General features: G+C 43.0%; 1 protein-coding gene across 1 annotated transcript in view; it reads right to left on the bottom strand.

Annotated features, from left to right (window-relative positions):
• KIF18A (kinesin family member 18A) overlaps window positions 1-27371 on the bottom strand; it is a 110413-nt gene that overhangs the window by 15090 nt on the left and 67952 nt on the right. The window contains exon 13 of the mRNA XM_077820132.1: window positions 22583-22821. Within this exon, the coding sequence (XP_077676258.1) occupies window positions 22583-22821 (239 nt within the window). The remainder of the gene's footprint in view (window positions 1-22582; window positions 22822-27371) is intronic.

Genomic DNA, 27371 nt, shown 5'->3' with positions numbered 1-27371 from the left:
CAATGTTATTGGCTCAGGCTCAGGCTAGCTAAGGTCTGGAACTAGAAAGCAAAGTGTCAAAGCCAGAAAGGAGAAAAGGTACAGGAGCTGTGGAAGAACATAAGAACAGCTAGGCTGTGTCAGACCAATGGTCCATCTAGCTCGGTATCCCGTCTTCTGACAGCAGCCAGTGCCAGAAACCTCAAAGGGAAAGAACAGAACAAAGCAGTTATCAAGTGATCCATCCCATCATCCAGTCCTAGCATCTGGCAATCAGAGACTTAGGGATACTCAGAGAATGGGGTCGAATTCCTGACCATTTTTTCAATCAATGGACCTAATTATTTTTTTGAACCCACTTATAGTTTTGGCCTTCACAATATCCCCTGGCAACGAGTTCCACAGATTGACTGTGTGTTGCGTGAAGCAGTACTTCCTCCTTTTTTGTTTGTTTTAAACCTGCTGCCTATTCATTTCATTAGGTGACCCCTGGTTCTTGTATTATATGAAGGGGTAAATAAAACTTCCTTATTCACTTTCCTCCTCCATCACGAATGATGTGAAGAAAGACATCTCTCTTTCTAGGTCCTTATATCCAGGCTACATCTAAATCTTGTCATGCAGATGCAACCAACATCTCTAAGGCCTTGTCTACACTGATACTTACAGTGATGAAACTTTCTTCGCTCAGGAGTATGAAAACTAAGCCCCCCCACCCTCGAGTGCTGCAAGTTTCAGCACTGTAGAGTGGCAGTGTAGATCGTGCTACAGTGCTGGAAGCCACGCTCCCAGTGCTGGTAGCTACTCTCCTTGCAGAGGTGGTTGTATTACCGTGCTGGGAGAGCTCGCCCAGAGCTGGAGCCGTGACTACATCAGCTGTGTAGATATACCCTAAGATTATGTTTACACTGCAGCTGGGAGCGTCCCTCTCAACCTGGATAGACAGACTCACACTACCTCTGCTCAAGCTAGCATGCTAAAAATAGCAGTGTGGCTGTAGGGGCACAGTTAGCGGCTTGAGCTAACTGCCCTAATCCAAGCCTGCCTGACCCCCAGGGCCTGAGCTTGGGTGGCTGGCCCAACCTGCTAGTTTTAGCTAGCTAAAAGTCAATGCTAGCTTGAGTCAAGCTCTCAGTTTCAGTGTAGATGTATCCAGTGATAGCCTTTCCTATTCATCCATACAGTAAAACATGTCCAAATTCTCATTATCTCACATCCCAGTGACTGCATCATTCTTCTCTGGCCTTGATTAATGCAACCTTGTCCTGCTCATACCCATTGAGAATGCTGCTGCTAATCCCCTCTGCTCATGTCACCCATCTCTTTACATCCTCCACTTGGTCCCACTTCTCTATTGCATTAAATATAAGCTACTTGTTTTCATGGCCTATTCCCAGCCTACTTATCAGCCCATTTGCTATAGAGATGTTGACACCCACATATCCAATTGGCCTATAATGCCAGCCTCCATTGTCCATTTGTTAAACTTTTAACAAGCACCTTCATGCTTTTTCAGAGGCTCACCTCATACTTGGGAGGAGTTCCCCATAAATATCAGCAAAAGTCCTGTGTCTATGTCATACGTCAGACACATAGATAAACATAATTTCTTGGGGAAAAGTCAACATGGTTTTTGTAAAGAGAAATCATGCCTCACCAATCTGCTAGAATTCTTTGAGAGGGTCAACAAGCATGTGGACAAGGTGGATCCAACGGATCTAGTGTACTTAGATTTTCAGAAAGCCTTTGACAAGGTCCCTCACCAAAGACTCTTAAGCAAAGTAAGCTGTCATGGGATAAGAGGCAATCCTCTCATGGATTGGTAACCGCTTAAAAGATAGGAAACAAAGGGTAGGAATAAAGGGTCAGTTTTCAGAATGGAGAGAGGTAAATAATGGTGTCCTCCAGGGGTCTGTACTGAGACCAGTCCTATTCAACATATTCATAAATGATCTGGAAAAAGGGGTAACCAGTGAGGTGCAAAATTTGCAGATGATACAAAACTACTCAAGATAGTTAAGTCCCAGGCAGATTGCGGGAAGCTACAAAAGGATCTCTCAAAACTGGAAGACTGGCCAACAAAATGTCAGATGAAATTAAATGTTGATAAACGCAAAGTAACGCACATTGGAAAACATAATCCTAACTATACATATAAAATTATGGGGTCTAAATGAGCTGTTACCACTCAAGACAGATCTTGGAGTCATTGTGGATAGTTCCCTGAAAACACCTACTCAACGTGCAGCAGCAATCAAAAAAGTGAACAGAATGTTGGGAATCATTAAGAAAGGGATAGATCATAAGGGAGAAAATATCATATTGCCTCTATACAAATCAATGGTATGCCCACATCTTGAATACTGCATGCAGATATGTTGCCCCATCTCAGAAAAGATATACTGAAATTGGAAAAGGGCAACAAAAATGATTAGGGCTATGGAACAGCTGCCGTTTGAGGAGAGATTAATAAGACTGGGACTTTTTAGCTTGGAAAAGAGACGACTAAGGGGGGATACGACTTAGGTCTATAAAATCATGACTGGTGTGAAGAAAGTAAATAAGGAAGTGTTATTAACTTCTTCTCATAACACAGTAACACATAGGGGTCACCAAATTAAATTAATAAATAGGCAGGTTTAACACACAAGGAAGTATTTCTTCACACAATGCACAGTCAACCTGTGGAACTCTTTGCCAGAGGATGTTGTGAAGGCCAAGACTATAACAGGGTTAAAAAAAGAACTAGATAAATTAATGGAAAATGGGTCTATCAATGGATATTCTCCACGATGGAGTCCCTAGCCTCTGTTTGCAAGAAGCTGGGAATGAGCGACGGAGAATGCATCAATTGATTACCACCTGTTCATTCCCTTTGGGGCACCTGGCATTGGCCACTGTTGGAAGACAGGATACTGGGCTAGATGGTCCTTCGGTCTGACCCAGTATGGCCGTTCTTATGTTCTTACTTACAGATGGGGAACTCTATCTTGGGAAACAGTAACTCTGAAAAAGATTTAGGGATCATGGTGGATAATCAGCTGAACATGAGCTCCCAATGTGATGCTGTGTCCAACAGAGCTAATGTGATTCTGAGATGCATCAACAAGGGATTCTTGGGTAGAAGTAGAGAGGATATTTTACCTCTGTATTTGGTGCAACCACTCCTGAAATACTGTGTCCAGTTCTGGTGCCCCCAGTTCAAGAAGGATGTTAATAACTTGGAGAGGGTTCAGAGAAGAGCCATGAGAATGATTAAAGGATTAGAAAACATGTCTTATAGAGATAAATAGATTGAACTCCTTGAGTCTATCTTAACAAAGGGAAGGTTAAGGGGTGACTTGATTATAGTCTATAAGTACCTACATGGGGAACAAATATTTAATAATGGGCTCTTTGATCTAGCAGAGAAAGGTATAACATGATTCAATGACTGGAGGCTGAAGCTAGACAAATTCAGACTAGAGTCTGAACAGAGTGAAAATTTTTAATGGTGACAGTAATTTAATCATTGGAACAAATTACCAAGGCTTATGGTGGATTTTTCATTACTGACAATTTTAAAATCAGGATTTGATATTTTTCTAAAATATATGCTTTAGGAATTATTCTGGGGAGTTCTATTAATCCTCTTTCAAATCCCTCTAAAAACTCTTTTTTTCCATGATTCCAACAAAAAAAACTTGACAACAGCAAGGCTGCTGGTGTGCTGAGACCATTACGTATCACGCTGACCAATGTTGACTCATTGTTCCTTTGCTCCCCCCATCCCCATCTAGTTTCCTTTGTTTTATATTTAGATCGTAAGCACCTTTGGGGCGGGAACAGTCTTTTTGTTCTGTTTTTGTCAGGGCCTACCAAAAGGGGGTCCTGAACCATGACTAGGACTCTGAGGTATTATGGCGATACAAATATTTCATAGAACCCAGGAGCCATATTTACCAGACTGCTGCTTTACACAAATTCACAAATAGTTATGGCACAAATTGAACATGAGATGGGCATGAAATGTATCAAACAAAGTGAATTAATTAGGGAAGTCTTTAACATTGTGTTATCCCAATCTTACAAGGAAAGAATAGTACTGAAGCTAAGTACAGCAAGATAAGTAAATTTTGGGGCTCTTTTAATATCGGTCATTACATTATTAATGCAGTTTAAGGAAAGTCTTGAATAACAACTCTTACTACACAGGAGGAGCGTTCCCATAGAGTTCAGCTGAATACAAGCGTTGTGATACATAAAGATAGGATAGTAATTAATGGGGTTTCCTGGAATCGTGGAAGTCGATTACGCCCTGGTCGAGTAGGCCGTGACCGCCGGGGCCGGAACACCTGTGAGCTCATAGCACGCCCGGATGCAGCTTGTAATCCAAGACGAAATCCACTGCGTCAACACTGGGAAGCCTTTCATCCTCTCAGCTACAGCCACAAACAGCTGCGTGGATTTACGAAAGGGCTTGGTGTGCTCCAGATAGAACTCCAGTGCTCGATGCACATCCAGGGCGTGCAAGCTGCGGTGACTCGGGTCCGTATGGGGTTTTGGGAAGAACACTGGCAGACAAATGTCCTGGCCCAAATGGAATTGGGAGACCACTTTAAGGAGGAACTTGGGGTATGGCCGGAGCTGCACCTTGTCCTTGTGAAATACTGTATACGGTGGTTAGAGGTGAGGGCCCTCAGTTCGGACACACTTCTGGCCGAGGTAATGGCAACCAGAAATGCCACCTTCCAGGAAAGTGGAGGAGAGAACAGGAAGCGAGGTGCTCCACCCCTTTAAGGAACCGTCCCACCATTGGGTGGGAAAACACAGAGCCCCCCCGAGAACTCTGGATGGAAGGCGGAGATGGCCGCTAGGTGTACTCTGAATGGGGACGGAGCTAGCCCTTGCTTCTTGAGGTGCAGGAGGTACTCCAGGATGGCCTGCACCGGGGCCTGTCATGGCCGCACCTGTCGGGGTTCACACCAACACGAGAACCTTTTCCACTTGTCCATATAGATTGCCCTGGCAGAGGGCTTTCTACTGCCAAGCAGAATCTTGGGAAGGGAAAGGAGCACTGGCTCTCCAGGGCATTTAGCCACAGAGTCTCCACGCAGTCAGGTGCAGTGACTGTAGGTCAGAGTGGAGAAGCTGCCCGCCGTCCTGCGTAATGAGGTTCCGGTGTAGGGGCAGGACTACTGGGGCCTCCACCGACAGCTCTAGGAGCAACGTGTACAGTGCTGTCGGGCCCAGGCTGGGGTGATGAGGATCACCACCACCGTGTCCCTGTGCACCTTGAGTAGGACCTTGTACACCAAGGGGAGCGGGGGGAAGGCATACGTCCGCGAGCGAGCCTGGGCTGCGGCCCTGGAATGAGCAGAACCATGGGCACTGGGTGTTGGCCCTGGTGGCAAACAGGTCTTCCCCCATCTGCGGAAGAGCGAAAGCACGACGTCCGCCCTGAGCGTCCACTCGTGCATGCGGTACAACCTGCTGAGGGAGTCCGCCAGCTCGTTTTGTACCCCCGGGAGATAGGACGCCTCGAGGTGAATTGCATGGGCTATGCAAAGGTCCCAGAGGAGGAGAGCCTTGTGACAGAGTGGCGAGGAATGAGTCCCACCCTCCTTGTTTATATAAAACATGGCAGCAGTGTTGTCTGTCAGAACTGTCACGCTGTGATCACTCAGAGTGGTGTGAAAGGTCTGGCAGGCGAGACCAAGTGCCTTGAGCTCCTTCACATTGATATAGAGCGACAGCTCTGCTCCGGACCACAACCCCTGCATCATGAGGTCCCCCCGGTGAGCCCCCCATCCATGGTCTGACGTTTCCATCATCAGGTCTGGTTGTGGGGCGGCAAAGGGGATGCCTTCGCAACCCACAGGCTGGGACTGCCACCACAGCAGGGAGTCCAGCACGTCCCTTGGGGCTGTCACTACCAAGTCCAGGGGGGTCCCTGTCTGGGCGGTACATCCGAGTGAGCCACGCCTGCAGAGTCCTGAGTCTCAGTCTGGCATGCCTGACCACGTGCGTGCATGCTGCCACGTGACCCAGCAGCTGCAGGCAGCACCTGGCCGTTGTCGCTGGAAACTGGCATGGGGAGGCCACCGCTTGCTGGATAGCTCAGAATCAGGATATTGGAAGGCTTGCCCTGGCTTGCACCACATTCAGGACCGCCTCTATGAATTCCACTTTCTGCGTGGGTACGAGCATGGACTTGGGGACATTGACCAGGAGCCCCAGCTCGCGGAACAATCTTAGGGCCACCTCCACATGGCCCCGCACTTCCGCCTCGGATCGTCCCGCCAGGAGCCAATCATCGAGGTACGGGTACACCTGGATTCTTTGCCTTCATAAAAAGGCTGCCACCACTGCCATGCACTTCGTGAACATCTGTGGGGCTGCGGCTAGACTGAATGGGAGAACTGCAAGCTGGTAATGTTCTGGGCCCACGGTGAAGTGTAGGAACCACCGATGTGCTGGGTGGATGGCGACATGAAACTATGCGTCCTTCATGTCGAGTGTAGAGTACCAGTCACCCAGATCAAGGGAAGGGATGATGGTGCCCAGAGAGACCATGCGGAACCAGGCCTTGACCAGGAACTTGTTGAGCCCGCGCAGGTCTAGGATGGGGCGAAGGCCCCCTTTGGCCTTGGGGACGAGGAAGTACTGGGAGTAGAACCCCTTCCCCCTTAGGCTGTGTGGCACTGCCTCTACCGCCCCCGCCTCTAGCAGCGAGTGGACTTCCTTCTCTAGGAGATGCTCGTGAGGGGGTCCCTGAAGAGGGACAGGGAATGGGGGCGGGAGGAAAACTGCAGGGAGTACCTGTTCCGCACCGTGTGTAAGACCCAACGGTCTGACGTAATGGTGGACTATGCACGGGAGAAACGGGACAGGCGGTTCAGGAAACAAAGGGATGGATCTGGTGCCTGGTCTGGTACGCTGTCCTCGAACACACCTTCAAAAGCCTGGCTTAGTGCCCGGATGGGGTTTGTGTTGGCCTTGGTTCTGGCCTGGCGCATTATTGTTACTATTGTTATTGCGCCGTTGCCTGTTATCCCTGCCTCGCCTATGGTAAGGCTCATGCCTATGGCAAGGCTGGTACTGGTGTTGAGGAGGAGGCCGCAGCTTAAAAGGGCTTCTTCTGGGTCGCCGGGGTGTGCATACCCAGCGACTTAAGCATAGCTCATGAGTCCTTGAGGCTGTGCAGCCTCATGTCTGTCTGGTGCGAGAAGAGCCCGGACCCTTCGAAGGGGAGGTCCTGGAGCGTATTCTGGACCTCGGGCGGCAGGCCTGACTCCTGGAGCCATGCCAAGCGCCTCATGACCATCCCTGACTCGATTGTTCTAGCCGCCACGTCTGCCGAATCCAGGGAGGCCTGGAGAGAGATCTTGGCGACTGACTTGCCCTCGTCCACCAGGGCCGTGAACTCCTGTTAGGAACCTTGAGGGAGGTTGTCCTTAAACTTCCCCACCGCTGCCCAGGAGTTGAAATTGTGCCTGTTGAGGATGGCCTGCTGGTTTGCAATCCTTAGCTGAAGGCCCCCAGATGAGTACACCTTTCTGCCAAAAAGGTCCAGGCGTTTCGCCTCCTTGGCCTTAGGGACTGGGGCCTGCTGTCCATGGCGCTCCCTTTCGTTTACCGCCGAGACCATTAGGGAGCATGGACTTGGGTGGCAGAACAGAAACTCATAGCCCTTAGATAGGGCAAAGTATTTACGCTCCACTCCTTTGGCCGTTGGAGTGCTGGAGGCCTGGGTCTGCCATATGGTCTCATAGTTGGACTGAATGGTCTTAATGAGCGGGAGCGCTATTCTGGATGGACCTTTGGAGCTCCATGGCCCCCATGGGGTCCGCCTTCTCAACTGTCTCCTCAGCCTGCAACCCCAAGTTCTGCGCAACCCTGCACAGCAACTCCTGGTGGGCTCTATGATCTATTGGTGAAGGGCCAGACACTTCTGTACCCACCACTGCCTCATCCGGGGATGACAAGGAGGTTAGCTGCTGCTCGACCCCCTCTGGTTGGTCCTCCTGCTCCCCTTCTCCTGTGGGAGGGGCCTCCGACTCAGGCAGGGGCGGGAGTCCAAGGGACGGCACTGGACTCAGTGCTAGTCTCTCCGGTTTATCCTGGGGGGATGCTGGAGGCCTGGATACTGTAGCCTCCGGCACCGTCTGGCGTTGGTGCGGGGACCGGGACCGCTGCACTGAGTGACTTGCCCTGGATGGGGCCCCTTGGCACTCCTGATAGCCCCCGGGGGTCCAGAAGGGCCAATGGCCGTTGCCAGCCCACCTGAGGTTCCCTGCTGTCTGGGGCCCGGTGCGGGTACTATAGCAGCCGGAGTTGGCGCCGGACTGTGGCGATGCCGATTGCGAAGGCCATGGCAGTGCCAACGATCTGCGCTGGCAGGAGAACGATCGGCTCCTGGCTGAGCGGGAGCAGTACGGGCATCCCCAGGACCGGGACTATCTGCGGGAGTCCTCTGGCGAGGACCGTCTCAACTCCTCCCAGTGCCAGTCTCTGGGGGAGAGAGTTGTGCCCTTTCCGGTGCTTCCTCGTGCCGGCCCACTCCCGGTGACATGATCAGCTTCTGGGCTGCTGGCAACTGTGAGTCCGCGGAGTCGGAGCTCGACCTGGAGCAACTCTGGGAGTGGTCTGGTACGGTGTCCTTGAGCAGCACACCATTGCTGGCTTACCCCTCGACGGCACCCGAGGCATGGGTGCCGGAGGATTCTCCCCATATGGGAGGGGGCTCGCTGCCGACAGCTCGATGAGGTCCTTTGCAGCCTCAAAGGTGCCAGGCGTGGAAGGCTGATCCGTTATGCCCTCGAGCCCATCGTCTGCACTGAGCTCACTTAGGTCTGGGCTTGATGGGGCTTGTGCTGCCGGGACTGCCGGTTTCAGCGCCGGTACCGCGGCCTTCCCGCTCTTATCGGTGCTCTGGGCCTTGGGAGGCGCCGGCCTCCTGTGCGGGGAACGACCGCGCCTTCCTTTCAGCTGTGCTGGGGGCTGCACCAGGGGTGCCGGGGCCTAGTCTGGAGCGCTGAGGCCGACAGTTTATGGTGGTTAGCTGGTGCCAGGTCTCCCGACGGCTCCGGAGCACTATGCACTGAGGAAGCCTGAGCTGATGTTGGGTGCTCCAGACCCCGTGGCTGCAATGCGGCCTCCATCAACAGCTGCTTTAAACGAACGTCTCTTTCTTTCTTTGTTCTTGGCTTAAATGCCTTGCAAATCCTACACCGTTCAGTTTGATGTCCATCCCCCAGGCAACGTAGACACGAGTCGTGGGGGTCACTAACTGGCATAGGTTTGCGGCACATGGCGCAAGCCTTGAAGCCGTGGGCCTGCGGCATGCCCCGCAGCCCAGGGCAGGTGCCGGAAGCCTCCAAGCACCTAATCACATAAGTGTCTACAATAAGGGTATGTTAACTAACTGATAACAGCTACTCTGAAGGCTAAGGGACTGCCCTTCTACAAGAGAGAGAGGTTGTTCCAATGCCGCCACGGACGGTAAGAAGGAACTGGAGGGGGTTGGGCCGGCAGTGGTATATATGCACGGTGCAGTGGTGCCACTTGGGGGGCTCTGCCGGGAGCCGCTAAGGGAAAAAGTTTCCGATGCTCATGCATGCGGCGTGCACACACCTAATGTGGAATAGACGTGAACAAGCACTCGAAGAAGAATTTCTTTTCCTGATGCAGATTCAGCACCATCCACAGGAGTTTGGTTGTGTTCTATGCTTCTAATATGTCTCTACCTTATTTGTCAGGGGAAATTTACAGGCACATTAACATGGCTGACAAACAGTGAGCTGCAAATATTTCCAAAGGAGACATTTCCATACATAGTGTACTAGGGTTCTTATTTTCCAGCTATGCCAATGCTATCATTTTTAACAAAAAGCTGCAAAACTAGCAAGTGAAAACTGCAGAGAGCACTGCAGTTATAAATCTGGGAACCATGCAAGGAAGTTAGTGGTGACTGGACGCCTTTTTGTGAGGACTCTCTTCTACAGACCTCAGTACAAGAGCTAACTACACCTGGTAGATTTTAATTATGGCTGTCAAGTGATTAAAAAAATTAATCGCTATTAATCGCACTGTTAAACAATAATAGAATACTATTTATTAAAATATTTTTGGATGTTTTCTACATTTTCAAATACATTGATTTCAATTACAACACAGAATAAAAAGTGTACAGTGTTCACTTTATATTTATTTTTGATTACAAGTATTTGCACTGTAAAAAATAAAGAAATAGTATTTTTCAATTCACCTAATAGAAGTATTGTAGTGCAATCTCTTTATCATGAAAGTTGAACTGTAGAATTACATACAAAAAAACTGCATTCAAAAATAAAACAATATAAAACTTCAGAGCCTGCAATTCCACTCAGTCCTCCTTCGTATTCAGCCAATCGCTAAGATAAACAAGTTTGTTTATATTTGCAGGAGATAATGCTGCCTGCTTCTTGTTTACAATGTCACATGAAAGTGAGAATGGGTGTTTACATGGCACCGTAGTAGCCGGCTTCGCAAGATATTTAGATGCCAGATGCGCTAAAGATTCATGTGTCCATTCATACTTCAACCACCATTCCAGTGGACATGCATCCATGCTGATGACGGGCTCTGCTCAATAACAATCCATAGCAGTGCGGATCGACGCATGTTCACTTTCATCATCTGAGTCAGATCCCACCAGCAGAAGGTTGATTTTCTTTTTTGGTGGTTTGGGTTCTGTAGTTTCTGCATCAGAGCATTGCTCTTTTAAGACTTCTAAAAGCATGCTCCACACCTCGTCCCTCTCAGATTTTGGAAGGCACTTCAGATTCTTAGAACTTGGGTTGGTTAGAAATCTCACACTGATGCCTTCTTTGCCTTTTGTGAAATCTACAGCTAAAGTGTTCTTAAAATGAACAACATGTGCTGGGTCATCATCCAAGACTGCTATAACATGAAATATATGGCAGAATGTGGGTAAAACAGAGCAGGGGACATACAATTCTCCCACACGGAGTTCAGTCACAAGTTTAAATAATGCATTTTTTTTTTGAGCGTCATCAGCAAGGAAGCATATTCTCTGGAATGATGGCTGAAGCATGAAGGGCCATATGATTGTTTAGCGTATCTGGCACGTAAATACCTTGCAATGCCAGCTGTAAATGTAAACAAACTTGTTTGTCTTAGAGATTGGCTGAACAAGAACTAGGACTGAGTGGACTTGTAGGCTCTGAAGTTTTACATTGTTTTGTTTTTTGTTATGTAACAAAACAAACAAAAATTTGTAAGTTGTACTTTCACAACAAAGAGATTGCACTACAGTACTTACATGCGGTGAGTTGAAAAAACACTTTCTTCTGTTTATCAGTTAATAAAAAATAATATATACTTTGATTTCAATTACAACACAAAATAGAATATATATATGAAATTGTATATAATCCAAAATATTTAATAAATTTCAATTGGTATTCTATTAACAGTGCAATTAAAACTGCGATTAATCATGATTAATTTTTTTAATCACGATTAATTTTTTTGAGTTAATCATGCGAGTTAACTGCGATTAATCGACAGCCCTAATTTTAATATAATTAGGTTATACAGTCTCCCAACATCTGATGCACCACATTGAAAGTTATAGTTTGGTACAATTGGCTGACACTGAAAATACCGTATGCCTAAAATTTAAACATCTATATGAACTGCTTCTCTCTATTTTCTAAATGGTAGCGCACTCAATTCTAGGAAAGTCTTGTCCAAATAAGAGATTTGAATACTTGGGTAACATATACAAGACATATTAAAAGAGGAGAATCATGTATGTAACACTGTCAATTAATTTGCAGTTGAGTATGTTCACATTGATTGAATGCTACTTTTGCATAATGGTGTTGCACTGGCCTATTTTCTAAATCTTCTTAGAATCTGTTCTTAGTCTATGTGAACTCTGCTGTATGGGGCCATACAGCTGTGTGTTCAAAAGAATGATCCAGGTGATTGTGCAGGCATGTGGTCACTTTACACAGCCTTCCTTTTACACTGACATCTGTTCAGGGAGAGGCAAAACAGTTTCAGATTTAAAGGACTGAAGTAATTCTGGAATTTATTTCATTAACTGAAACATTTTTATGATGCAACTTTGGGGTAATATTATCCCTTGATTGACTTAATATTAACCAGAGACATCTAAGTACTTTGTCGGAAGATGGCTGCTTCTTAGGATATGTGTACTCTGCTAATTTCTCCCTAAATGTGTCATTGTACAAACAGAATGAATAAGGAGTCAGTACATTCTCGTTTGCCACATCCACTAATATAAAACACTTAAGTAACATGGTGATGACTAACATCCCAGAAGCCAATTAACAAGACCATTCATTAAAACGGTTTATATTAAAATGAACACTAAGAGGGAATACATCTTATTCCTAGATAATGAACTAAAATTGAATTAATGGCCAAATAAAAAGGTACAAAAAGAAAGTCTTAAAAGAAGGCCATCTAACATGACAAACATTTAATCAAACATATGTTATGTGGTATAGCAAATAAAAATTTGCATACAAAATAGATCCTTTGAAAGAAGAAAGCCCACCATCTGAAATGGTTCTGACTGTATTTACCCTGTAGAACCATTCAAACCACAAAATTTTAGTATTAGGCTTATTAACTGGAACGTAGGTATCAGACAGGCAGGCACACCTATGGTAATGTAAAAAGTATGTTTTCATCTGAAAAAGACAATTTGTAAATTGGTCAAATGTTATGATTTGTATGGATTTTTTCCCCTCTTGCTTACTGTACTGTAAAAATTTTCTAATAGACCCAGTCAGCTGATCACTGGAGCTCAGGAGTATTAAACTGTTCTCTTTGCTTGCTATATGAGAATGAGTCATTATGAAGTCTACAATTAGTGCTTTCAGTATATACAGATATTTGATATGCAATAGAAATATTTACACTAAAAATAAGGGACTGGAGTAAAATATATTTTACAATGGAAGTGACATCACCAATTGGATTTCCTTGAGCAAAATGCTTATTTCTAAAAATAGAAATTCTCATTGAAGTCAGATCATGTACCTACTGAACTGACTGATCTATAGTGGTAGGCTAATGAATATTAAGTCTATACTTGCCAAAATTTGTTATTCACCAACTGTTTGTTTTACCAGATAATTTTATATATAAATAGTTTAAGTGCAAAAGTGATTTAAAGAAGGAGTTAAAAGTGTCCCTTCAAATAAAAGAGGCAGCAGGTTTTGGTCATCCTTTGGTTTGCCCAGAAGACTTTACTCTGAGGAACTAATTTATCAAGAGGTGAGTGTGCAATCATAAGAGATTTACAGAGGTGTAAGTTAATGTGAAAAGCAGAATGCAGTATTTAGCAATCATGAGTCACAGCCCAAATAAGTAGCGTTTGTGACAAAGAGACACTGATGAATTGGATTAGTTCTAATTGAAGTGTGGGACAGAATAATAGCCAGGATTCTTCTTCTTCTAGAACTCATGTTAATACATGCAGGAGGGGATATTTCTGGAAACTGTGCTAAATTAAGTCTGCCAGGTTGTTCTGCTAAAGTGAAATCAAATATTAATGTATGCATTTCAATAAACATTTCTGGGCTACAAATGATTGATCTAATTACTACACTAATCATAAATTCTGATTCTTTTAACAACTTTCTGACTCACGGAATTCCGAATCGCAAATTATATCTAGTGAATGAATTTCAGCTACTGAATATTCATGTGACCCAGAGGGATCATTATGGTGGACAATTTAATGACATTCTAAAACAACAGCTATGATGTGAAAAGGATAGAAAACAGTTTGCATTCATGGGACTAGCATGGTGGTCATTATTAATATTTTATTCAACATGAAGGAAGGAAGTCAGTCGCATTAGGACAGGGTGAATGAGCTCTTCAGTATATAACAAGTCTTTTAAATAAGGCAGAAAAATGTTTTTCCTTTTTTAATCAATTTTTTTTTTTACTATCACACAACTATATCCGAATTGTCCCTGCCCCACACAATAGTAAATTGGCTTTACTTTTGGATATTTGTCACTAGGGAAGGTAATGGATGCCATTTTTTCCTGTAAATCAATTTTGTTCTCTCACTGCTAATGCACAGTGAGGCTTCAGGAAATGGGATGCCTGAAACCATGCCAAGAACGTCCTCATTCACAGAAATACTTGTAAATACCAGTTATGGCCCTCAACCTAGCTTTGTGCCTCTTTCCCCCATGCACACCCCCCCACTCTACACTGTGAATAGTATGGGTCACTCTATTAACAAAGACCCTAAATCGATGGAACCTTAAGACTATTTTCATGAACTTATACCTATTCCATATCTTGAATTTTTACACACCATTTATGTTTTATTCAATGACCGCTCCAAATAATTTTAGATTTCATTCAACATACACAAACTGCAATCAAATAAAAATATCTTCTAACCTATTCCTAAAACACTCCTTTAGCCCATAGGAAGATGACAGATTTTTCTCAAAGATAAATTTGTAATTGAAGTGATTTCAAAGCAAAGAATTAATATATTTGAGCAACTTCTGAAATGAAGGTGTATTTTGACTGTTGAACAACAATAGTATACACTTTGCAAAATTTCTGTGTTTTAATGAGAAAGAAGTTATGGTTCTATTTAATGCACAAAACTTATATAGGAATTCTGTGCTAAGGTTTCATAATTAAATGACCAAAAGTCAGGAGATGCAAAAGGTAAAGTTCTGGGAACTGTCATTTCAGCCATTTTGTGCAACCTACAAACTTTATGCTAAGAAAAAAAGCAAATATGTTAAGATACACACTTTAGGGGGAAAAATTGGAAAATACTGCATATGCACAACATGACCAAGTTACTATTGCTGTAAAAAATTACATTTCTTCATTTTTGCAGCTTTAGTTGTACAATCTTGGTATTACAGATCATTCAACAAGGTTAGATTTTTTTTTTTTTTTTTTAAAGTAAAGCAAAAAAATACCCTCCTCAAAACCATTCACACCCCAACCGGGGAAAAAAATGAATAGAAATGTCTTCTAGTACACCTTAGCTACAGCATTTATTTCCCATAATGAAAATAAGCAAATTGCATAAGCAGATACAATTGAAAACATAAGAATCAGGAATTTCCTGCCAACGGTCTTTATATGAAATTTTGCAAGGAAGATTTCAATGTGTTTTTTAAAATAGCTATTGTATGCTGATAAAAGTAATTCTTTTAAACATGCTGCATAACAGAGATAGAAAAGATCAGAACTTTTGGTTGCCACCTCTGCCAATACAAGATTGCGCTAGGGCTTTTCCTAATCTAACTTTACATGATCAGAGGATACAGCTTCCACCATCAGTATTGTCAGAAATACTAATGACACCAGTAGTGTGTGCATGAAGGGCTGTGAGATCAACATAGGGAAAAGAGCTAACAGATATCTGAATTTGCTTTGGAAAAGACGGTGAAAGGCTTCTAAAGGTTTAAGGAAATCCATGTTTGCATTGCTGTCCCTCTCAGTCCTCCAGGGAAGGCTGGCTGGCTATATGGGGCATGGTCGACCTATAGGGAGCAGGGTCCTGTGAGCGAAGCAGGCATGGCATGACTGACTTGCAGCACAAACAGGCTTTGGTTAGACTGGCAGGTATGGCATGGCGAGCCTGGGCATTTCTGCACCTTCTTCTGCCAAACTTCTGTAGGCTACTGATGTTCTTCCAGGGAGCCTACAATGAAAGCTGCTGAAGCCAGTGACCTTGGTATCAGAAGGGGTTTAAAAAAATCCTGCTGCATGGCCCGCTTGATGTTAAACAACAGCTAAGTGACACACAGAATCCTTTCTTGGTTGTTTTGGTTTCTTGTTGCCCTGAGCAGGAGATCTGGTAAAGACTTCCTGCAAGCTGCTGGAGGCAGTTCAAACTGGCTAGCTGGCTGGGTGTTCAGCGATATGGCCATTCCCAGTCTGCCTGATTGACAAGTCTGGTTACTGTCCCCAAGAAGCTGCAAGCTCAAGAGTAAGAACCATTGTAATGGATCTGCAGACTTTCCCTGTGAATAAGTGTTCTTGTGTGATTTCTCTCAGAACCATGCCAGAACACTTTCTTACAAAATTTATAAGGTAAAACTGGCTGCTTCTCCTGACCCATGTAATTCAAAAGCAGGGGAGAGAAAGATGCTTAAAATCTTCATTATACTGTCTCCTCGTTTCCAACAACCCTAGTTTAAATCCGATAGCAACCTATGAAAAACTAGTGGCTTGCAACTTTAATTCTTTCCTTGTCCTCCTATTGCAATGCTTCAACTGCTACAGATTTCTAGGCATCATGATTATAATGTGAAAAGTGTCACAACAGAGTTTAATTCTATCATTTTAACCATACCATTTTAGTTCCACATGACAGGTATTTTACAAATTAATGCTGCAGGAGCATCAAGTATTAATTGCCAGTTTTTAAAAACTGATAGCTTTCTTATTGTTTGTTGAATATATCAGCCATTGAAGCTACCTTAATTTGACAGTGAACTTTAAAAAAGTTTCATATTTCCATTTTCTTAATAGACTGTAAGCAAAAGGACAATGTTGTAAAAAAAAAAAAAAAAAAATCCTGCCTGGTGTTTTATGATGTGAAAAAGTCAGCAATTTCCTTTGTGGCCACAGACATTGTTTTCTATACTATTCCAGTTTTACACCTACACTGACCATAATTACTTGTAGATAGCTAGACTGACATATTTGGAACTTTCATTAATGGATAATGCATGATAATTAGAATCTTCTTAGTTCAGTCAAACAACTGTAATAACTGTATAAACATATACTGAAAAGGAAGTTATATTTCTCTAGTATATCTTAATATATGATCCATGAGTGCTGGCACAGCATGATTAGCATATTTAGTCATAATAGTATTTCATTTCTGCAGGAAGACATTTATAATACCCCAGCCCCCCAAAATGCTCATTCTTTGAAAGCTATCCACATTTAGATGCAAGAGCAGTAAATTACATCTACTAACAAGCTGACCTAATACACACCCTTCCTGTTGGACTCCCCAGACTCATAATACTTTATTAAAGCATACTGTATACATAATTCAATTTAATGTGAATGAAACACTTTATCACCACCAATTAACTTCTCCAAAAACAATGTATTTGAAAACAAAACTTCAGAAACATTTCCAAGAGGAAATCCATATTTATGAAATATTGTAGATTTTAAAATTAATTCTCTCAACTTATGAATGAAATTAAAAGTAAAAATCAAGTGCCAAAAAATGAACAGTTATGTTTTACTGTTGACAAGTAAAGTCCATGCAATTATGTTGCATGTGAAATATGGATTTTAAAATAAGGAATAATGACCACCGTATAACAGGTGGTCAGTGTTGTTCAGTCTTGATGCAAAACCCTATTTCCTTTCCAACATCTTGAACATATTATGAACTTAAATAAATAAAATCAATGTACCAAATACATCTGTATAAATCTTCCTTTATATTTGTTTACTAAAGATCTTAGTTACATCAGGTCTTGCTAAATGATTGCCAAGCATTCTTTTGAACGACTTTTGGGAAAAAATAATTAGTTTTGAGAAAACTTATTTTTGGGGGTCTTTAAAGAATAAGAAAGCACTGCATCCTTCCCATTTCTCTCACCCGATTTTGCTGCTCTTTAGCATAGAGAGAATCACGTTTTTCTATGCTAATATTGTTCTTTTACCTACTTTTTGTTTCTTAGAAGCTTTGTAACAAAAAGATTGTGTCCTCAAGCGTCAGCTTGGTACAAAATTAGTGGCAAAGTTAAATCTGTAGAAGCTTTTGAAAGCACAGCCATTCCTATCAATTTTACCTTTCTGAATAGGTCTTTTAAACACAAATGCAATACAGGTTTCAGAGTAACAGCCGTGTTAGTCTGTATTCGCAAAAAGAAAAGGAGTACTTGTGGCACCTTAGAGACTAACCAATTTATTTGAGCATAAACTTTCGTGAGATACAGCTCACTTCATGCATCCGATGAAGTGAGCTGTAGCTCACAAAAGCTTATGCTCAAATAAATTGGTTAGTCTCTAAGGTGCCACAAGTACTCCTTTTCTAAATGCAATACAGGCCAACAAGAGGAAGAGCCATCTTCATGAATTTTAGAACCATGCAGTGAAAGTGCAGGATAGACAAGCTACTTTTCAGCCAGGAGAGTAATACAAGACAGTGACAGGTGGTTCTCACTGGCAATGTAGCCTAATGGTTAGGGCATTAGATCTCATCTCCAATTGGACCCCACCTCCAATTTCTCTCATTGCCCACTATCATGTCCTGTAGCGGATTGCCTTTTGGTGGGTGTCAACCTGATCCTCTGGTCAGGTCTCCAGTTAGATGCATCCCTCTCCAGGGTAACAGAGTCCCAGGGAAGATATTGGGTTTTGCAACTTCCCAAAGGTAAGGGGGGTGGGAGAGGACCTTCAGTCTGTTTAGCAACCCCTGCGGATACTTAGTTCCAGCCATGAAGCTTGCAAAGCCTTTACCTTCTCTGGGTTTCCGCAACAGAGAGTCTGTAAGAGAGGGTTTTAATGCCCTCTGTAGCAAGGTGGTTGGTAGGGACCCCACTAGTTGGTAGGGCTCTGGCCCCAGGCCATGTGAGAAGCAACAATGCCCAACACCCAGGGGCACCTTAAGACTGCCTTTGGGGCCACTTCCTACTACTCACTACCCCACCAAAGTCTTACAGTTTGACACAGTGACAAAGAAAATGAGAAGAGCTGAACCTTCAGCCCCTCTGGGCTCAGCAGCCTGGCTTTCTTCCAGAGAAAGGTTTCTGTAGCATTCTTTTTCAGGAACTTTCAGGGTAAGTCTCTCTCCTTGCCCTGTCAGGCCCCTTCTGTGCTGTCAGTCTCCCTTTTAAACTCCACCTCCAGCTGGAGCATGCACTACAGGTGGGGATGGACAAGGCCGCCTAGGCCCAGAGTTGCTCCTTAACCCCTTCAGTTCTGGTGTAGGGTTTATACATTCCACCACAAAGAGTAACTCATTTCCTTCCAAACACTGCATTTTCCCCATATGTATCAGGAAGTGCCTGAGGTATTTGGAATATTTATTCAATTTACAAAGGAAAATAGGCAATATAGGCCCAATGGTTTCAAATATGGGGGACATTTTAGGTGATGTATCATTATTGTACCAGGTAATAGTGGTAGCATTAAAAAAGGAAACCATTCAAGAGAAGGTTTCTTTTTTGAAGGGTCACTGTCAATTTACGTTACATGCTCTCACCATTCCTCTTAGTACTATCTCAAATAAAAATATAAAAAATGCGATGTCACTTTTTGTGCTTTGTGTACTTTTTGGATTTCTTTCAGCATAGACAATGAAAATCAGTTAGGTTAGTTTTAATTTATTTACAGTCAATTTAACTTTCAGGTTCTTAATACAGCAATGATTGGCAGTTTTATGTTGTATTTTGTGGCTTGACTAATTTTTAAGCTTTTGTAGAACAGTGCCAACCTGCTAAGCTTTAGATAGTATATAAATAATCAGAAGAAAGAGCCCATTAAAATATGTGGATCATCTTGCTATGAAGAAAAATCATTTCAAGATAGGCTGCCAACAATTTAGCTGCTCAGGAGAGAGAATATGGTTCTTGGTGAAGAATAAAAATCTCCAGTAGTCTGGAAAGGAAACTGGGGACATCCCCTACAAGCTTTACATCATGGTAACTAATCAATCCTCAAGGGGAAACGAAAAAAGAGTGCATGCTTAGCCAGATGAACTATGTGAAAAACATGTGTTGCTGGAACTGATTGCCTTTCTGGGCAAAGTTACAAAACTCTTCCATTAAGAAGGCAGTTGTTTCTTCCATAATTTGCATGGAGTCTACAGAAAAGCACTGAACAAGATCTACCTGGGAGTTTCCAGGTCAAGCACCATGTCTGCATGAAAAAAGTTAAGATTGGTGTAAAAAAACATCACTTCTCAGCTGAAACAAGTGGTTTGCATTTGCGTAGGTGAACCTGTAATCCAACAACAGAAGTGGGCTGTGTTCACCAAGGAACACTTGAAGACTTTGAACAGTAGACAAATTGAGAATGAGGAATCATCCTCAACAAATCCAAATGCAATCCCCTTGAGCAGCGTGAAAACCTGAAGTCTATCCTTATGAATTTGATTCAAAAGCATGAATGGGTTTTACTTGGTCATTGAATTCAATAAGAGCAGGATCAAACCCTAAATGTATATGTAACACTGACAGACCCAGGTGTTGGTGGGCGGGATCAAATCTGGGATCTCTGAAGCTAAATGCATGAGCCTCTACTGCATGAGCTAACAGCCACATAGGTCTTAGCTAAGGCTATAGGAGACTCATTAATCTCTAAGTGGTCTCAGTGTCACCAGAGGGGGAAAGACCACCATACCTAGGAAGTGTGTGAGTTACACATAGGATTTGTAGAGAGGTAGGTGAAACAGAAGTAGATATGTTTTGTTCCATATGGGAAAAGTGTTTAGCTTGACATGGCAGAGTGGCAGGGAATAGAAATTACAAAAAATGATAGCCAAAAATCTAACCAAACTCATCATCTACCATAAAAACTCTGAACATTTACTTGCATATCCATACATCACCAACATAAAAAAAAGCAACTTTTCCAGATATATACATGTAAGGCTTGTAACAGTTGTATGCACCTCTTATTTTAAAAAAATGTTTCACGGACCATTTATATGAAACACTTGCAAAGCAAAATTTTAATTAAATTGTTATTTAAACTAAAAACAAGTAAAAGGAGGCAAAACCACTCATTTGTATATAGAGTGAAACATAATATTTAAGTTTGTAATGAGAAGAGAGCCAGTTTTCAAAACCAGAAACTCCAGCCCTCACCTTGAAAATTGAGTGGTTCAGAAGAGTACACTCAGATGATAGTTATGAAAAGTTTAAATAACCTTATCACACCAAAACAGATTTAGTAGGAATATAAATAGACCAAAAACCCCACACAATAGAACAAAACTGGTTATCGTTAAGGCTACAAGTCTGTCATAGAGGTCATGGATTCCGTGACTTTCCATGACCTCCATGACTTTTGAAGCAGCTGGGCCAGCAGCAGCAGTTTGGATGTCTGGGAGGGGGCTCAGGGCTAGGGAGTTGGGGAGTGCGGGAAGGGGGGCGCTTATCTCAGGATGGGGGGCTCCCTGCAGGTCCTAGGTGGCGGAAGGGCTGGTGGTGGGGCGAGAGTGCTGGCTCCCATTGGCTACGGTAGCCAGCGCTTGTGACGGGAGCTGTGGAGCCCCTGCCCTGGCCCCTGCCTCCTAGGAGCTGCTGAGACGCGAAGCCGGGTAGGAAGCGCCACCAATTCCCTCCCCTGCCCCCCCCAGTACCAGCGGGGGTCCCGGGCCACATCCCCCAGCACTCGCGGTGCCCCGAGACTGTTTCCCCCCCCCCCAGCACACCCGCACCCCCTTCCCAAGTTTTAGTCAGGGTAGGTATTTTTAGTAAAAGTCATGGACAGGTCACGGGCCCATGAATTTTTGTTTACAGCCTGTGATCTGTCCATGACTTTTACTAAAAACACCTGAGACTAAAGCGTAGCCTTGGTTATTGTTAAATTTGAACATTACATAAAAGTCAGGTTTTTTTAGGTCTCTTGACTGTTTACAAACATCTTTCACAAATTTAAATGGACAATCACTAAGGTTAGAGGAGACACAAACAGCTGAAAGAAAAAGGCATTTTATACAAGTGGAGAGAAGTTACCCATAGAGTTAAAGAGGAGTAAATATGGTGGGCTTTAGGATTTGCTTTTCATAGATTATAAAGTTAATATTGCATCATTCAAACGCCTTGATCAATAATTAAGTTTTCATGTCTGAGTCCTCTCTGCTCTATCCTATTTATTGGAAGTTTATTTCTTTTTATAAAGCAAAAGAAAGAAGAAATATAAGCAATCAAAAAACAACAGCAACAACAAAAACCCTAAGTGACCTGCCAAGAAATTGCCAAAGTTCCACCAACTTTAGCAATACCTGTAAAATGCCTGATTCATGTCAACAAATAGCAGATTAAGAGGGGCATTTGGCAAGTTAACTCAATATTCCGTTATAGGCTTCCCAAAATGCCCAAACCTACTGATCACCGGTTTACATTCTGATAGGACACCCAAGAGTGCACTGTGTAGATTACACCACAATTATGGAAATTCAATCAGATTAAAGGAAGACTAAAACGAACGATCCAAGGGTGCCACTATATCTACTTAAATCTAGGCAAAAACTGAAACCAGGTGCTTAGACATAATGAACGCTCCATCTTCTATCAGACATAGCATTTTGAGGCAGGTCTGAGGGCGGGGGGAATTGTCTTTCTTCCGTATACATTTTCTCTGTATCCGCAAAAATAGCTGATTTATGACCATCATTGTGCACCAAAAGTTTGGGTAGTGTTTGCAAGATTTTTATGGGATAGATGGCAATTTAACAGACACAGTTCACATAAAAAAATGCAGGCATTGCTAATCTATATTGCCAAAAATGAATGTAAGTAATCTATCCAAATCAATCATGGCTTTTTGGGGCAACACCTCAAATTATTCTCATTAGAAAATTTAATTATATACTTACGGCAAGGTGTATTTGGATTGCTTGCAAGTTGTGGAAACGCCAGGATAACGGACATCTCTGGTTGATCATTTTGTTTTGGTTCCTCTTCAACAGGTTGGTCAGCCCAAACTACCGTTTTTGGTCTCTGAATCAGCTGTTCAACCTCCTTGAAGTTAGCCTCAATGACAGCATTTGCCAGCCCTGCTTCTCTTAAGGTGAAGTACTGTTTTCTTAGAACTGGAAGCAAAGCATTTAGTACTCTACAAACAAACAAACAAAAAAACCCAAAGATAATTTTAAATATCTTTAAATGAAAGTTTTAGTCTAGTCAACAGTAACCTAGCTATGAACTACCACTATTAGAATATAAAAGCTACTATTGGCTGAGCCCCTGCAAGTTTTTTGCCTTCCACTGCAAATTGGGACCCGGGTCACTTGCAGGTTTAAACTAGAGAGTGGATCCGCAAGGTTCTGTGGCCTGCAATATGCACCAGGTCAGATTAGATCATGACTTTGGTTCCTTCTGGCCTTAAAGTCTATTGTTGATTTAGTAGCCTTATTGTTTGATTCAATTTGAAAGAAGCGTAATCAACTTCTGAAAAGTACTAAAACCCCATGCAGAAATCACTGCTAATTTTGGTGGTGTTCTCTTCCCTGAGCTATTAAATATGATGTATATGAAAATTCTTTATCATCCTAGTAATACACCAAAAAAAAAAAAAAAAAAAAGAAAGAAAGAAAAATAATAGCACAGAAGTATGGTTGATATATTTTGATAATATTAGAGAGTTCTGACATTTATTTTTCAATTATATATCTCTTCAGATAACCAACATAGACTTTTCTTCAATTCAATTATTTTTCAATCAGGCATCAAAGTGGTGGTTTTCACTTTTTATACAGCATCCAAAATGTGGGCCAGAGTTCCAGTTTCAGTTTTGCAGGTTGTGTGGCTTATTCAGCACTTGTGTTGTTTGCAGTAATGGCATTTAACACGGATAGTTGATTTTAAAAAAACTGCTCAAAACATCTAACTTTCTTGAATCCCATTAGCTGTATAACAGCTTCTGTGTAACAAAATTAGACTTCGCTCATCATTAAATGCCATTTAAGTCTAAGGGTATGTCGACATCGCAAAAGCTGTGCACTGGCTAGCCTACCTTAACTAGCTTGAATCCAGCTAGCATGGGTAACAATAGCAGTGGGCACAGCGTGGCGTAGGCAGTATGAGCCTGGCACGAGTCCTGGTTACATACTCTACTCGATAGCCTGTGCTACACTGTCTCCACGGCTATTGTTACCTGAGATAGCTGGAGTCAAGCTAGTTCAGGTAGGTTAGCCTCTGTCGATGTACCTTAAGGCACGGGGAGATTATAAACATCACTCTTATTGTTTGGTATACATATGAAAATTATATCAGCATCCTTTATAAAGTCTATGGGTAGCATTGCAGTCTGTGCCTGCGCTCCACTGGACGAGGCAGAGTGGGACACAGAGCACCAAAGTTTTATGCAGGGTAATTTCTGGAATGCATGCACTCTGCAGGGCAGCAATAGGGACTGTATGAATTGTAAATGAATATAAGAATGGCCATACGAGATCAGACCAAAAGGTCCATCTAGCCCAGTATCCTATCTTCTGATAGTGGCCAATGCCAGGTGTTTCAGGGGAAATGAACATAACAGAATCAAGTGATCCATCCTCTGTTGCCCATTCCCAACTTCTGGCAAACAGAGGCTAGGGACACCATCCCTGCCCATCTTGGCTAATAGTCATTGATGGACCTATGCATCAATGAATGAAAATATCTTGCCCTCACACTCCATCCCTTTGTTAAAAGTTTTGTGCTACTTGGAAGCAACTTTACCTTAAACTTGGTCTTAATATGGAATATCCTTTACTCAGCTGCTGTTTGCTATTCATTCACTTTTTGTTGCCAATAAAAGGAAGCATACTACAACATACGAAATTTGACAACAAAGAAAGAAAAAAATCCAGCAACTCTGGTACTTAAATGCTAATGAAATAAAAAGCCATATTTTAAACAACTCTCTTTTGGAAGTATACTAGTAATTCAGTGATAACACAACAGAAATGTCAGTAATATTCAGTTCTTTAAAAGCTCCATATGTTTGCAATACCAGAGAGATTTACAAATAAGAAAATGTTTTCAAAATAGCTTGGAAGCAACATGATCTCTGAGAAGTTTGACAATTGCAGCTGAAAATAATCTTACTTCTTGCAGATCAGCCTACGTGTTATTAGGAAGAGACAGGTATTAGTACAGTAACTCCTCACTTAACGTCCTCCCGCTTAACGTTGTTTCAAAGTTACGTTCCTGCTCACTTAGGGAACATGTTCGTTTAAAACTGTGCAATGCTTCCTTATCATGTTGTTTGGCTACCTGCTCTGTACACTGCATGTAAGATTTTGTGGCTGTTTGGCGGCGCTTAGGACTTTCTGGGAGGGAGGGGAAGGAGCAAGGAAGTGTCGCGTCTCCACTCCTCCCCCTCCCTCCCAGAAAGTCGTAAACCTGCCAAACCACTGTTTGGCGGCTCTTAGGACTTTCTGGGAGGTGGGGAAGGAGCGGGGATGCGGTGTGCTCTGGGGAAGAGGTGGGCCTGGAGTGGAGCGAGGACAGGAAGAGGCGGGCCTGGAGCATCCCCCAGCAAAGTCAGTGCCTGTTCTTCTCCAGGTAAGCTGCCACTGCTGCTGCGAAGGTGCTTCCTAGTGTCCTTGTCTGCAGCGGGCTGTGCCTGTGTGGGGTAAGCTGGGGCACTTCCCAACCACAGTACCGTACAGTATATAATACCTTTTATCTGCCCCCAAAAAATTTCCTTGGAACCTAACCCCCGCATTTACATTAAATCTTATGGGAAAATTGGATTAGTTTACTTAAAGTTTCATTTTTCAGGAACATAACTACAACGTTAAGTGAGGATTTACTATAATGGGCTATTTGATCATTAGAAACATAGATAGCTTTATATGTGATGACCGGGAGAACCGCAGGGTGACTTGCCTGCCTGTTGCAAAGGTTGCGGACCTCTTGAGACATCTGGATAGGTTTATGTGTAGTGCTGGGGAGGAGCTGGTAGTCGTGGTTCATGTAGGTACCAACGACATAGGGAAGGATAGGGGAGAGATCCTGGAGGCCCAAATTTAGGCTGCTAGGTAAGAGACTGAAGTCCAGGCCCTCCATGGTAGCATTCTCTGAAAAGCTTCCAGTTCCACACACAGGGCCAGTGTCATAAATATAAAGGGAAGGGTAAACCCCTTTAAAATCCCTCCTGGCCAGAGGGAAAAATCCTCTCACCTGTAAAGGGTTAAGAAGCTAAAGGTAACCTCGCTGGCACCTGACCAAAATGACCAATGAGGAGACAAGATACTTTCAAAAGCTGGGAGGAGGGAGAGAAACAAAGGATCTGTGTCTGTCAGTAAGCTGCTTTTGCCGGGGATAGAACAGGAATGGAGTCTTAGAACTTTTAGTAAGTAATCTAGCTAGGTATGTGTTAGATTATGATTTCTTTAAATGGCTGAGAAAATAACTGTGCTGAATAGAATGTCTATTTCTGTCTGTGTGTCTTTTTTGTAACTTAAGGTTTTGCCTAGAGGGATTCTCTATGTTTTGAATCTAATTACCCTGTAAGGTATCTACTATCCTGATTTTACAGAGGTGATTCCTTTACTTCTATCTACTTCTATTTCTATTAAAAGTCTTCTTGTAAGAAAACTGAATGCTTTTTCATTGTTCTCAGATCCAAGGGTTTGGGTCTGTGGTCACCTATGCAAATTGGTGAGGATTTTTACCAAACCTTTCCCAGGAAGTGGGGTGCGAGGGTTGGGAGGATTTTGGGGGGAAAGACGTGTCCAAACTACGTTTCCCAGTAAACCCAGTTAGAGTGGTGGCAGTGGATATTCCAAGGACAAAGGATAAAATTAATTTGTACCTTGGGGAAGTTTTAACCTAAGCTGGTAAAAGTAAACTTAGGAGGTTTTCATGCAGGTCCCCACATCTGTACCCTAGAGTTCAGAGTGGGGGAGGAACCTTGACAGCCAGTTAGACAGGCAGAACTGCAGAGTCTCAATGCGTGGATGAGACAATGGTGAAGGGAGGAGGGGTTTAGATGTATTAGGAACTGGGGAAACTTTTGGGAAAGGGGGAGCCTACACAGGAAGGATGGGCTCCACCTAAACCAAAATGGAACCAGATTGCTGTTGTTTAAAATTAAAAAGGTCGCACAGCAGTTTTTAAACTGAGGTCTGGGGGAAAGCAGACAGGGGCGGAGGAGCGTGTGGCTTGGACATCCCTTAGGGGAGGATCTATAAATGGAGATTCCCTATGTCCTAATAAGGAGGAGAGGATGGAAGATGATAAAATACAGGCTGGATCTGATGAGAAACAGTCAAAAGAAAAAAAGGCCCCATTCAATTACATCATGTAATGGCAGACAGTTAAAAAGTGACAAGTTTTTGAAGTGCTTATATACCAATTCTAGAAGTCTAAATAATAAGATGGGCAAACTAGAGTACCTCGTATTAAATGAGGATATTGATATAATAGGCATCACAGAAACTTGGTGGAATGAGGATAATCAATGGGACACAGTAATACCAGGGTACAAAATATATCGGAAGGACAGAACAGGTCGTGCTAGTGGGGTAGTGGCACTAATGTGAAAGAAAGCGTAGAATCAAATGAAGTAAAAATCTTAAATGAACCAAACTGTATCATAGACTCTCTATGGATAGTAATTCCATGCTTGAATAATAAGAATGTATTATAAGAAGAAGAATATATAAGGGATAT

This window comes from Eretmochelys imbricata, chromosome 6, assembly GCF_965152235.1.
Source record: "Eretmochelys imbricata isolate rEreImb1 chromosome 6, rEreImb1.hap1, whole genome shotgun sequence".
Lineage (NCBI taxonomy): Eukaryota > Metazoa > Chordata > Testudines > Cheloniidae > Eretmochelys > Eretmochelys imbricata.
This window is presented reverse-complemented; position numbering and strand designations above follow the sequence as displayed.